The sequence below is a fragment of the Pelophylax lessonae genome (genome assembly GCF_965119305.1).
Source record: "Pelophylax lessonae genome assembly, chromosome: 2".
Lineage (NCBI taxonomy): Eukaryota > Metazoa > Chordata > Amphibia > Anura > Ranidae > Pelophylax > Pelophylax lessonae.
Window position 1 is genome coordinate 107,749,906 of NC_138769.1, and position 14,893 is coordinate 107,764,798.

The 14,893-nt window shown below is 47.1% G+C and overlaps 1 protein-coding gene across 1 annotated transcript in view; it reads right to left on the reverse strand.

The window, feature by feature from the left end:
• LOC309547974 (uncharacterized protein) overlaps positions 1–14,893 on the reverse strand; it is a 64,062-nt gene that overhangs the window by 34,751 nt on the left and 14,418 nt on the right. Inside the window, exon 2 of the mRNA XM_082247965.1 lies at positions 6,822–7,415. Coding sequence (XP_082104091.1) covers positions 6,822–7,412 — 591 coding nt within the window. The 5' untranslated portion in view covers positions 7,413–7,415. The remainder of the gene's footprint in view (positions 1–6,821; positions 7,416–14,893) is intronic.

A 14,893-nucleotide genomic window follows, 5' to 3' on the forward strand; every position in this document is an offset into this window, starting at 1 on the left:
TTCAGAACTTCTGTACCCACACAAAACAATTCAGTGCCTTGAGGTCCAGGATTGGATGCACCTTGCCCTCTTTCCTGGGTACTGTTAACAGGTTTGAATAAAACCTCTGAAAACATTCCGAGGTCGGAACCGGGACAATCACCCCTTGAAGTACCAGGTCTTGCACCGCCCCAAAGGAGAGCCTGCAAGTGGTCCGGGGACAAGCGCACGTTGAAAAAAAAATAACCTTTCCGGATGGTAAGAATGAAACTCAATCTTGTAGCCGGACCATATGACTTAGTTGACCCACTTGTCTTGCACCAAGGAAGTCCAGGGAACCAGTGAAGATGCCCCCCCCACCCCAGGTACAGGTGAGGGCGCACCTTCATGCTGAAACAGCCTTGTCCGTGGGTCTAGAGAATCCCGCTCTAGACTTGCCAGACCATGTCTTTGTGTGTACGGGAGATTTCACTGTATGCACGGGAACTTGGACCTTCAGTTTGACTTTGTATTTGAATCTCTATTTAGATGCTCTTTTGGGCTGAAGTTTTGTGATTGATCGGGCTGTGTACTACTGCTGATTATCACCGCCCCTGGAACACCTGCTAATTATTGGGGCGGTCTATTTAAGATCTATCAGTTGTTGTAGTCATTGTAATGATTAAACACAAGATGTGCATGTGAAAAGCGTCTACGTGACCTCATGTTGGTGTCTTTGGTGTAATCACTTTGAAAATAAAGGCCATTGGAATTCCTGGATTTGCGACCGTTTCTTTCTTTACAAGTTTCCATGGAGGCGGGCCAGGGCTGGCACTCGATGAATTGAGGTGAAATATCTCATAATCATACACCTGGAGCAGCATTTTTTTTCTCTTAGTGTCAGACCAAGGTCGCTTGGATCCTCCCGGAGGCGGCTTTGATCCCTTGTCAGCCGACTGAGGGACGAATAAAAATTCTGAGCTGAGAAGGATGGGCCACGTCTACAACTACTAGCCTGCGAAAGGAAGGTATTTTTTCCCCTTTGTGAGACCCTTAATGAGGTCATCCAGGGTAGCACCAAAAGGCAATCAGATCAGTTAAGGCCCTTTTATAATTCTGGTCCGCAGACCAACATTTGAGCCATAAAACAACCGAAGGACCACTGCCGAAAACAGAAAGACTTGCAATCAGGGGAGCCCTATCCAAAGAGGCATCACAGATAAACTGCAGCCACGGAACCAACTGGTCAGTGAGTTCAGCAAATGCAGGGGGGAGCTGCTTTCCTTCAGGTCATGGCGTAAAAGTTTAGCCCACTCGGTCAGAGTTTGCGATACCAGGGCAATGGTGAATACCGGCCTAAGTGCCGAACCAGCAATCGTGAACATATTGCAGGCCATAGCTCAGGTTCTGTCTTCCTGTAAACCGGATCCTTAAAAGCCGGAGACTCTTCCAACGGAATCATGGTTTTTGGGGGGGGGGGGGGGGGACAATTTTACTCCTCATACCACGGTATCAGGTGGGCGCAACCCCGAAACAGATCACCTCTCACCAGGGATGGGGATGCTGTCAGCCAAGGGGAAGCTGCCACTCAGGGCGTCCCAGGTCGTGTGTGTCCCAGCGAGAGGGTCCACTTGCAGGCTCGTCCCCATCCATTGGGGCACTGTCGTGGCGAGGCCTAGTTCTGGACTAGAACCTGCTCACGCTCGCTGGCCAGGCTGGAAGACCTTAAGGATCTAGATTATCCAGTACAAAACCACAGCCGGCTGCTGTTGCTTGTAGTTCCTCTGGATCTTGGTCCTCAGGAACTAACTAGTTAAAAAATAAAAACATTACAAACTTTCCCTGTTACAGCTAAGACCGTAGTCCCAGCAGGGAGCTAGGTCCTATTCCTAACACTAGGCAAAACAATCTTTTGATGATAGCAGAGTCTAAGAGGTTATGCCTGCAGGGACAGCCCCCATAGGCGTGGTTAAGCTTTTTTTCCTGCCTAGTGCCTATTCCTAAAAGGAGGAGCATAACCCTATGAGTAATGAAGAACAGGAGCTGCGTCTGTCGATGAACGATAGAGAAACGTAATTTTCTTGCAGATAGGCTCTTGCATTTAACTCATGTGAAGGACACGAACACACCAAGAAAGACTTCTGACCACTTAGCCACCTACAGAAGACTTTTATGGACACAGTATTCCAAACTATTACAGTTCCTCATGGAGCGAATCAAAATCAATATATTTCCTGGTGGGTATAGTGGATACTTCAAAAATCCTGGGAATATCAAAACCACAAAAATATGGAATAGGTTGGAAACATTCTATCAAACATGGGAACTATAGGATCATTCACTTTTTGGCCTACCCAATATATTTTTGATACCTTTAACCATATGTAGAAAACGTAGAACATGATATAGTACATAGTCCGATATGTTCAAAATTCTCCATTTAAAAAAATTCATTGGTATGCTCCTAAAACTTAAGAGTGTTTTCGACTGACTATTCTATTACCCTTGTTTTACAATGTTATTCTTGACTTTTCTATTCCTACCTCCCCCTTTGTTTTCTCTATTTTCTAGAATAATATACAGTGCATTGCGAAAATATTCGGCCCCCTTGAACTTTTCGAACTTTTGCCACATTTCAGGCTTCAAACAAAAAAATATAAAAAACTGTAAATTTTTTTTGAAGAATCAACAACAAGTGGGACACAATCATGAAGTGGAACGAAATTTATTGGATATTTCAAATTTTTTTAACAAATAAAAAAAACTGAAAAATTGGGCGTGCAAAATTATTCAGCCCCCTTAAGTTAATACTTTGTAGCACCACCTTTTGCTGCAATTACAGCTGTAAGTCACTTGGGGTATGTCTCTATCAGTTTTGCACAAAGAGAGACTGAAATTTTTGCCCATTCCTCCTTGCAAAACAGCTCGAGCTCAGTGAGGTTGGATGGAGAGCATTTGTGAACAGCAGTTTTCAGTTCTTTCCACAGATTCTCAAATGGATTCAGGTCTGGACTTTGACTTGGCCATTCTAACACCTGGATATGTTTATTTGTGAACCATTCCATTGTAGATTTTGCTTTATGTTTTGGATCATTGTCTTGTTGGAAGACAAATCTCCGTCCCAGTCTCAGGTCTTTTGCAGACTCCATCAGGTTTCCAGAATGGTCCTGTATTTGGCTCCATCCATCTTCCATCAATTTTAACCATCTTCCCTGTCCCTGTTGAAGAAAAGAAGGCCCAAACCATGATGCTGCCACCACCATGTTTGACAGTGGGGATGGTGTGTTCAGGGTGATGAGCGGTGTTGCTTTTACGCCAAATATAACGTTTAGCATTGTTGCCAAAAAGTTTGATTTTGGTTTCATCTGACCAGAGCACCTTCTTCCACATGTTTGGTGTGTCTCCCAGGTGGCTTGTGGCAAACTTTAAACGACACTTTTTATGGATATCTTTAAGAAATGGCATTCTTCTTGCCACTCTTCCATAAAGGCCAGATTTGTGCAGTATACGACGGATTGTTGTCCTATGGACAGAGTCTCCCACCTCAATTGTAGATCTCTGCAGTTCATCCAGAGTGATCATGGGCCTCTTGGCTGCATCTCTGATCAGTCTTCTCCTTGTATGAGCTGAAAGTTTAGAGGGACGGCCAGGTCTTCGTAGTTTTGCAGTGGTCTGATACTCCTTCCATTTCAATATTATTGCTTGCACAGTGCTCCTTAGGATTTTTAAAGCTTGGGAAATCTTTTTGTATCCAAATCCGGCTTTAAACTTCTCCACAAGAGTATCTCGGACCTGCCTGGCGTGTTCCTTGTTCTTCATGATGCTCTCTGCGCTTTAAACGGACCTCTGAGACTATCACCGTGCAGGTGCATTTATACGGAGACTTGATTACACACAGGTGGATTCTATTTATCATCATTAGTCATTTAGGTCAACATTGGATCATTCAGAGATCCTCACTGAACTTCTGGAGAGAGTTTGCTGCACTGAAAGCAAAGGGGCTGAATAAATTTTGCACGCCCAATTTTTCAGTTTTTTATTTGTTAACAAAGTTTGAAATATCCGATAAATTTTGTTCCACTTCATGATTGTGTCCCACTTGTTGTTGATTCTTCAGAAAAAATTACAGGTTTATATCTTTATGTTTGAAGCCTGAAATGTGGCAAAAGGTCGAAAAGTTCAAGGGGGCCGAATACTTTCGCAATGCACTGTACAATGTAAAAGGTTTACCAATTTAATAAATGTAAACATATGCAATCATACAAATACCTTAAACTTGACCACACACTAAGAACAGATCTGGACATTTTAGGTCTTGAGATGACCTGTGCTCATGCAAAACTTTGGGTGCAGCTCTAGAAATGCATCCAAAAGTCCGGGGACTCCTACTATTGGGTGCAGGCAGAAGAGAGAGCTCATCCTGGCTCTATGCAACTCCTAGTAAGAAAACATACAAAGGTCGCACACCGGCTCCGTCCGTGTCTTTGATAATGAACGGCTTTAGCCTGGCTAAACAAAGCCCCGCCCCAATGTGTTTCGCCCCATGGTCCTCTGTGATTAATCCATGTGGGCGGTGTGCAACCCATCAGGAGTGTGGCTGGGATGGAGTCGGGCCGAAGCCGTTCTATTATCAAAGACACAGGTTGAGCTGATTTTCTTGAGATAACAATATATTTTTATACTTAGTTATATACAGTTTTGTTCAAAATTATTCAACCCCCACTGAAATTGATTGTTTTGGCCAGTTTGACATTGATTTTGATCATTCAGTCATCCTGCTTACAATTAAATCAAAGAGGCACATGTAGGTCAGACAAATATAACATAAAATTTATAATGAAATAACCACAAATGTATTTTCTGTGCTCACATCATTATCAGTTTTATTCAACCCCCAAGTGACATTCAATCTTAGTACTTAGTACAACATCCTTTTACAGTTATAACAGCTTTTAAACGTGAAGCATAGCTTGACACAAGTGTCTTGCAGCGATCTACGGGTATCTTCGCCCATTCGTCATGGGCAAAAGCCTCCAGTTCAGTCACATTCTTAGGCTTGTGCACTGCAACTGCTTTCTTTAAGTCCCACCACAGGTTCTCAATCGGATTTAAGTCTGGTGACTGTGATGGCCACTCCAAAATGTTCCAGCCTTTAATCTGCAACCATGCTCCAGTGGACTTGGAGGTATGCTTGGGATCATTGTCCTGTTGAAAGGTCCAATGTCTCCCAAGCCTCAGGTTTGTGACGGACTGCATCACATTGTTATCCAATATCTCCTGGTACTGAAGAGAATTCATGGTACCTTGCACACGCTGAAGCTTCCCTGTACCTGCAGAAGCAAAACAGCCCCAAAGCATGATTGACCCCCCGCCATGCTTCACAGTAGGCAAGGTGTTCTTTTCTTCATAGGCCTTGTTCTTCCTCCTCCAAACATAGCGTTGATCCATGGGCCCAAACAGTTCTAATTTTGTTTCATCAGTCCACAGAACACTACCCCAAAACTTCTGTGGTTTGTCCACATGACTTTTGGCATACTGCAGTCGACTCTTCTTATTCTTTGGAAACAGCAAGGGGGTGCGCCTGGGAGTTCTGGCATGGAGGCCTTCATTATGCAGTGTGCGCCGTATTGTCTGAGCAAAAACTTCAGTACCCACATCTGACAAATCTTTTCTCAGTTCCTCAGCAGTCACACGGGGACTTTTCTCCACTCTACGCTTCAGGTAGCGCACAGCAGTCGAAGTCAGCATCTTCTTTCTGCCACGACCAGGTAGCGTTTCAACAGTGCCCTTTGCCTTGAATTTGCGAATGATGCTTCCTATGGTGTCTCTTGGTATTTTTAACATCTTTGCAATCTTCTTATAGCCATTGCCCTTCCTGTGAAGAGTAATCACCTCTTCTCTTGTCTTCCTGGACCATTCTCTTGACTTCACCATGTTTGCAACCACACCAGTAAATGTCTAGAAGGAGCTGAGTATTACAGTCATTTTAAAGCTGCCTAATTGGTGCTAATTAGGCTTTATTGCTGCTCCCTGACATCCACGGGTGTTTTCAATACCTGATTGAAAACACTTCAATGAACCTCTGTTCTTCGGAGTGGTAGTCTTTAAGGGGTTGAATAATTGTGTCAATGAAGAATTCACAAAAGAAACATTTACTACTGTATTACAAAACCAATTGATGTCATTTTAGTTGCATATGGTTCTTTAAGAAGTCCTTGTAGGATTTAATTCTGAATACAATTACAAATGTACACTAAATTCCCTAAAACCCTTTACAGCATTGGGGGCTGAATAATTTTGAACACAACTGTATAACCATCTGTATTTAAAAAAATAAATAAATAAATGTGTAGCTGTGCTAAATACTAAGACCGCATTCACACTGAAGCGGCACGACTTCGGGGGCGACCTGTGAAGTCACGTGCAGCACGACTTGCACAGACTTCACAGAATGAATGTCTATGCAAGTCGCCCCAAAGTAGTACAGGAACCTTTTCTAAGTCGGAGCGAATTGTGTCGCTCCTATTACAGCGGTTCCCGTACCACACAACGGACTGCGACTTGTCAGGCTGACAAGTCGCCTGACAAGTCGCGTTAGTGTGAATGGAGACTTTAAGATCCTGACTAAAATGGATATTATATATGGCACATTGCAAAGCTTGAACCTTTATTTGCGGTTTATGTAATCCTGTAACTCAGATAATAAGTTTAAAGTGTAATAAAGAGAATATTAAATAAATCCTGGGAATATGACCAAAAAAATATTTATATATTTGATCTTTTGACTGCCCTACTTCACAAACTGTCAAAATGTTGAGCTACCTAAAGCAGCCTATGTACATATAGTCAATAAAAAAACTCACTTTATGTGCACTGATCTTAGACATGGGAATCTCATTCTCTTTCTCTGGGTCTTTCGTATGGTCGGATATTTTTACATCCTCTACATTACGTATAATTTCAGTTGTGTTACATATACCGGAGTTGACAGTCCGCGGCAGTTTCTGCAAGCTGTTGACATTCTTGGTATTAGGTTGAATCTCCCTCAGTACATGACCATGCGCAGGCTTAGTAGATGAAGGGGTGTGTGGCAGCTGCCTGCCAGAGTGGACCACATTGTCTATTTTTTCCACTGGAAAATATGTTAATTGTTTAAAAGGCTCATCTCCAGGTTCCTGAGGCTCTAATCTCTGTGAGGGAAGCAGTGGGAGAACCCCTGGGCCTAGAGAAGGAGAAAGTTGGAATCCAGTGTGTACAATATTTCCAGGGGATGGATAAGCTGAGGCCCTCAGTTTATATTTGTTCTTTACACGTTTCACTTCAGGGTCCTTTTCCCTCTCTTTACGCTTCAATTCTGCCAATTCCTTTAGAAGGTTTATGGCATCCTCTTCCTGAAGGGCGGTTTTGGAGCATTTCCAGCCAGATGACCTCCTTTCAGAGTCCAGAAGAGCCATCACCTACAAAACACAAAGACATTTTTTTTTTTCAACAGAAAAGTTTTATTGATAAAAAAACAGCAAAATATCAGACACAACCATCACGGTACATTATTCAAAAAAAAGAGACTAGACAGTAGAAACCTATAGCATGTGCACAAATGCAAGTATATAGTGCAAACAGCAGGAACTAGCATATGATGTTGTTAAAGAGCATCAGATATATGTAAAACTCAGCATTAACCAAATCCCAAAGCCAACGAAGCCCGGGCCTCTCAGGGAGGAGCAGGTGTCGGGGCAGAGGACCGAGGCTGGAGGGCGACACCGCCGAGTCACCCCCCCCCCCTCAATCCTCCATGGGGAATAATAACCCATACATCGCCCAGGAACATAAAGGAGTACAGCTTTATCCCCGCCACCAAGATAAGTCCCAGGATCTAGATCTGTAGGGACCTAACCCTAAGCCACGGATCCCATACCTTCCCAAACTTCTGTGGGCATTGACGTCCCATATAAGTTAATTTATACAACGGGAGGGCCGAGTCCACCAACGCTCGCCAGTGGGCGACCGTCAGAGGAGCCGACCCCCCCCCCCCCCAGCTCTGCAACAGAGCCTTCCTGGCATAGAAAGACAAATAGAACAGTAACAACTTTAGATATTTGGCCTGTGTCACCAAACCACCCATGCCCAAAAGAAGTATCCTAGGGTCAAGGGGCACCTGTACGGCTGTCACCGCACATATTTCAGTCACCACCTCCCTCCAGTACTCCTGGATCCCCGGACAGTCCGATACCACATGAAAGAAGGTTCCAACCGCCTGCTGACACTTAGGACACACAGGAGCGTGAAGGGTAGATCCTAGCCAAGCGCTGGGGGGTGTAATACGCCCTATGAATAAATTTTAGTTGGATGAACCTATCCCTGGCCGAGATCATTGTGGGCAGGTATTGCTGGACCCCAGTCATCCTCAATAAGAGCAGGAACCTCCTGATGCCAGCGCCCGAACAGGGACGGATCCCCATCCGGTTGACCACACGTAAGGCGGAGGTAGACAGAAGATAAAATCTTGTCCGCATTGCGTGTGGTCAGGAACCTCTCCACTCTATGAGGGGCAATGTCTATTGGAGACGGAAACTGCGCCTGCACCGCATGTCGCAGCTGTAGGTATCTAAACAGCATCCGAGATGGAAGTCTAAATTTGCTGTCATAATGTGCTGCAATTTAACCACCCCATAGCCAGCCCAGATACTGGGATCCGGGATAGACCTGAGGTGGGACAGGTTCGTGTTCCCCCACAAGGAAGTATGGGGCGAAACAGTCCCCCCCTCCCCCGTAGCCACCAGCATTTGCTCCCACACCTTCACCACCGTGCACATGGAGGGAGTCGCCTGAGCTGCGGCCCTCCGTCCCCGATAGACTAAGTTTGACAGGGGCGCATAGGAGCCCATGATAGCCGCTTCCAGGGTAACCGCCGGGCTAGAGCGAGGCTGGGCAAACCACCATCACACCGTAACCAGCCCAGTAGTATTTCTTAAAACATGGCAAAGCCAAGCCTCCCGGGGATGATGGCAACTGCAATTTCCATCTAGCTATGCGTGGGACAGCTCCAGCCCATATAAAAGAGGAGAGCACCCCATCCACTCTGCGAAAAAAGGACGCAGGGATGGGAATCGGAGTGTTCCTGAAAATATAAAGAAATTTATGGAGAAAGATCATCTTTATTAAAATTCACTCGGCCGACTGGCGTCAAAAGAAGAGAGTCCGCCACACCTGACACTTAGTCACCAGTTGTTGAAACACAGGTTCCAAATTATCCAGAATATAGCGGGACAGATCTGTATCACTATCACCCCTAGATAATTAAACTGAGTAACCCACTGTAAGGGCATATCTGCCGGCGGGGGAGGTAAGTGCAGTAAGAGACAGTACACTGGACTTGGACCAATTTATCCGAACCCCGGAAAATACACCATGTCTATCTATAATGGACAAGGCCACAGCAAGGGAATCTGAGGTGTCATTTAGATATGAGTGTATCATCTGCATAGAGTGAGACGCGTTCAACTATCTGTCCCACCACCAGTCCCCCCACATCGTCGGCCGTGCAAAGTCGTATAGCTAATGGCTCAATGGCAAGGGCAAACAAGCCAGGAGATAAACGGGCAGCCCTGCCGCGTCCCCCTGCCCAACCGGAATGGGGAGGACAAGAGGCCATTGGTACGGATTCGAGCCGTAGGGGCATCATATAAGAGGCGAATCCAGCCAATAAACCTAGGGCCGAATTTAAGCAATACCCGCCAGAGGTACTCCCATTCCACGGAATCAAAGGATTTTTCTGAATCTAGCGAAGCCACCGCACCCCGTGAGTCACCCGTCGTAGCACATGCTATGTTGGTATGCAAGCAGCGAATGTTGATGTCCGTGCCCTTGCCCGGCATAAATCCAGTCTGATCCCCATGTATCAGGCTGAGGATCACGGAATTCAGGCGATTGGCCAGAATTTGTCAAAATTTTCGCATCCACATTCAGCAATGAAATTTGCCGGTAAGAGGCACACAGTTTGGGGTCCTTACCGGGCTTAGACAGGACAACAACAACAGCCTCCGACATGGAAGGCGGCAAGGAGCCTGCCTCCAAGGCCGCACAGAGTACCCAATGATATTAAGAGTCAATGACGTCTAGATTCGTTTTGTAAAATTCCGTGGGAAGGCTATCTGGTCCGGGAGTCTTCCCAGTCTGCAGGGACTTGATCGCCTTCCTAACCTTGCTCAGGGAGATGGGAGCAGGAGGGAGGGAGGGAAAGTCAATCTAGTCTAAATAGACTGTCAGGTCCTCAGGCGGGTAGGCCACCCAGGAGGTATACAGGTAGGAGTAGTATTCCTCAAATCTTTGCGAAATTAACGTCGGGTCTGAGATCAACGTCCCATCCTCCGCCCTAATATTAGCAATACTAGTGCCCCCAGACCTCTCCGACGCCAGCCAGGCCAACAATCTGCCAGAACGTTCCCCCTGCTCAAACACCTGTAGGGATTGGGAAAGTAGGAAGCGGCGGCAGAACTCAGCTCGAATCAGCGCCACCTCCCGATACGCGGACTGCATGTCAGAATACGCACCCCTATCCAAAGTGGACAGGTAAGTGGCCTCCAGAGACGCAGCCCTGGCCTCCGCTGAGGACAACTGTACCCGAGACTCCCTCCACACTTTAGAGATATTATATTGGTACCTGCCCCTAGCATAGGCCTTAAAGGCGTCCCAAACCATAGCCGGAGTCGCAGTGCCATCATTATGTTGCCAGTACTCGCCCAACTCAGAAGACAGTGTCGGTACAATCCGTTCGTCCGTTACCCAGAATCTGGAAAGCCGCCAAAGTCCCTGACCCACTGCCGAGTCTGTGGAGTGGTCCATCATCATCGGGGCATGGTCCGAAATGCCCCGCGGAAGGATGGCAGCCCCCGACACCCTGGGCAGTAAGGACGAGCTGACCTAAATCACGTCAATGCGCGAAAAGGTAGCATGAGTGGTCGAGTGACAGGTATACTGGCGCAGGGAAGGGTGTTTCCAGCACCAGACATCCTGCAGACCAAGCGCCTCCGCCCAGCGGGCCAAGCCAGAGTCAGTCGCCGGGTCAGGGCGAAGCCTATCCAGGGAGGGATTAGGCGCCACATTAAAATCCCCAGCAAAGATCAAGTTAGGGGTAGAGTACTGAGCCACCAGGCCTTGGATTCTGCGCAGTAAGACAAGGTCAGCAGGCGGTGGGACATACAGACCAACAATTAACAATTCCAGACGATCACACTGGGCATGCAGTATAATATACCGTCCATCTGGGTCCAAATGGAGATCCAGGAGCACAAACGAGAGGGACCGATGTACCAGAACACTGACCCCACGGGAGTACGATGAGAAGGTAGAGTGATAATATGCCCCCACCCATGACCTCTTCAAGGCCAAGACCCTGGCGCCTGTGAGGTGGGTCTCCTGAAGAACGCAGATATGCGGGTGGTGCTTCTGCAAAAAGGAGAACACCAAGGAGCGCTTAAACTTAGAGTTCAAGCCCCGCATGTTCCCCGTGACCAACCTCAGAGGGGCCATAGTACATGGAAGCGAGATAAAAAGAGGGGGAACCGCCCGTCCGAGGCATCGCTCCGCTCTAGGCCCAGACCATATACTAGAGAAACAAACCCAACCCCACACATGCAGTGCAGAGAGCAGCAAGTCAATAAAGTGCACATATAAATATAGACATACCTTGGTGGCAAATAATACACAAGGCATAGAAATAAAACCCAAAAAACAAAAACTTCCCCAACACTCCCCAACCCCCCACCCCACCCCAAAAACACGGGTGAGCTTGAGACCCCAAACTAAACATGACCAGTGTCAAATGGGGGACACTATACCAAGAGGGCGCCTGGTAGGAACAGTCAATCACCCCAGGAGGGCCGATAACACTGCCCATAAAAAAAGAGAGCCAACCCATGGTACGGGAAAAAAAATATCATAAATAGGTAATATCATAAATATAAAAATATCAAAATAGGTAGGGAGAGAACTGATATCAAAAAGACAAAATAGAAAAATGAAGAAGAGGGGAGCCGTCCCAGCAGCAATGGAGATCTGGAACAGAAGGTCCGAAAAAGTCATAATAGTAGACGGAGAAGCCAAAACGGAAGAAGAGGGGGGGGACCCCAGAGAATTCCAGGGGATGCACAGTTCCAGGTGAAATGCAGTCACATTGAGGACAATAAGGATAAAAATAAAAACAAGGAGGGGAAAAAATAACAGGTCACCTGAAAGTGTCAGTGCAGGTTCCAGGAGTCACAGAATGAATCAGGAACACCCCGCAGGTAGGAACCAAAGTACAGCAAGGCCAGCAGCTGGTATGGACTCGCAGGTATCACAGGACCTAGCGGCGGGGCAAGGATTCCAGCCAAGGGGAGGCCTCCTCCGGGGAGGTGAAGAAACGGAGAGATTCGCCATCTTGTACCCGAAGCCTGGCTGGAAACAGCATGCTATACTTCCGGCCTTTCTGCCTCAGGGCCAGCTTGACGTGGTCAAAGGATTTGCGCAGCTTTTGCATTTCAAATGAGAAATCCGGGAATATCATCAATCTGGCCCCCTCGAACCGCAAATTTTCCTGCTTCCTACTCTCCCGCAGCACCAGGTCACGATCCCGAAAATTCAGCAGGCGAAGGATAAAGGTGCGCGGTGGAGCTCCAGGGGGCCCCCTGCGAGCAGGCATGCGGTGAGCCCGTTCCACTGCAAAAAACGGAGAGAAGGCGGCCGTTTTTTTTTTTGGGAGCAAGTTGCGGAGGAGGCGCTCCGTGAACTCAGCAGGGTTAGGGTCCTCAGCCCCCTCCGGGAGGCCCAGGATCCACAGATTGTTGCGGCGGTTGCGGTTTTCAGAGACCTCCGCCCGGTATTCCAGCGCCTTTACTTTGACACGGAGGGTATGCAGGGAGGCCGAGTGGTCTCTTCGGGTGTATTCCGTGTCACCGACCCTGCGCTCCACCTCCGTCAGCCGCGTACGAAATTTGTCCATGACCCGCCTAATTAAGCCAATGTCCAGCTGGACAGACTCAATTTTGGTGGTAAAGGCAGATTGGCATGTGGAGATAGCCTGCATAAGGGCCGAAAAGTTGTTCTGATCGCGGGATCTGCATCCTCCGTCTGGGTGGCCATAGCAGCTGAAGCACGAGGCTCGGCCTTCGCGCCGGCGGGAGCAGTGGATTCCGATGCAGATGAGCGGGGCGCCAAAGACGGCCGGCCCCTAGTCATAGCAGTGCGGGGAGTATACCGAGTCCCTCCGGTAAGAAAGAGGGCGGCAGGGCAGCTGATAAACAGGATTTTTGCAGGCAGGTCACCGGAGCTTTGAACGATTATCGGAGGTCGAAATTCACTTTTTTTGAAGTATCGCCCACAAACTTGCCGATATTGCTTCAAGTGGTTGTACCGGAGTGATACCTGCAGCTAGAGGAATCATCCCAGTACCACTGTTTAGAGCCGACGGTCGGCTTTCTTGTAATGACAACTGATAAGGCTGAAGAGCCACTCGATTGTCATTACAAGGAGTGGGAGGGGACATTCTCCCCCACCCTTGTGCCGCCTTCCGCGGCTTGCCTGGGTCTCCCGTCCCACCGGGAGACCCGAGCGACAAGCCAGCAAAACCGTTGGCTGGCCGAAACCCGAACAAAGCTGCATTCTTCTCTGATTGGGTCTCCGATGTAAAAACCCAGAAGCGATGTCATGACATCACTTCCAGGTACTGGAGCCTTAAAGGCGCCAGATTTAAGAAGAAAAAAAAAAAAGGGCAGCATTCAAAACAGCCAAACTTGGCGTTTTTAAGTGCAGGAGGGGTTTGGGGTCTTTTAGACCCCAGATCCCTCAATAAAGAGTACCTGTCACTGCCTATTACTGTCACAAGGGATGTTTATATTCCTTGTGACAGCAATAAAAGTGATCAAAAATGTATTATTTTAAAAAAGGACAGTGTAAAAATTAAAAAAAAAAAAACTTTAAATGTGCGGAATACCGGCACCTTATATCAGCTATTGGCCTAAGGGGGGGGGCGGAAAAATAGGTATTGGCCCTGAAAAAATGGTCGATCCCTAGACTGTATGGGCCAGGAAACGTGCACTCACTCATTAACAGAACAGACCCCACAAAGTTAAAGTGTAACTAAAAGGCAAAACTTTTTTTTTTAAGAAATTTGTATAGAGTAAGGCATGGCTTGACAAATTTGCCTGAAATCTAGGAGCCAGCTAAAAAAGTTAGGAGCCAGTTTTTTTTTTTAAAACTAACAACCAAGCTTTATTTAATAAAACGGATACTAAATTTACACATAAATAGGACTAGAACCCCACTCTCCTCTATAGCGCAATTGGATGGAAACAGACTGTCTGTCGCTTTCCATCCGATGCCATCTGATCCGATCCACGGGATGGATAGAAAATAGAACCACCATCCGTCTGTTTTTGGCGGGCAGGGTCAGATGGCGGCAGATTACTGCTCCATAGAGGAGACTGAACGGTCCGATCAGGTCTGCCTGAAAAACTGACAGGCGGACCTGATCAGACAGCCCGTGTGAAAGGGGCCTTCGGCTGTGGCACGGCTATGAGGGGAAAACGGAATTTTTGTAAAATCTTACCTGTAAAATTCCTGAGTCCTCCGACAGTCGCCGCCCACTTCATATTCATCACCAATGGGGTTATGTCCTTTATTCCGTAGGAGTAGCTAGGCAATAGAATATGTTAGTACAAAGACTTTTAACATATCCCACCCCCAGGGGGTGGTCCCCTCAGTACATAACCCTCCACTTCCTGTATCCAACTCAGTTTCAGTGGAATAGCAGTAGAGAGTACATCAAAACCCCAAAAGAGGGGCGGGGGCGGCGACTGTCGGAGGACTCAGAGAAAGGAATTTTACAGGTAAGATTTTACAAAAATTCCGTTTTCTCTTACGTCCTCCGACAGTCGCCGCCCACTTCATATTCATCACC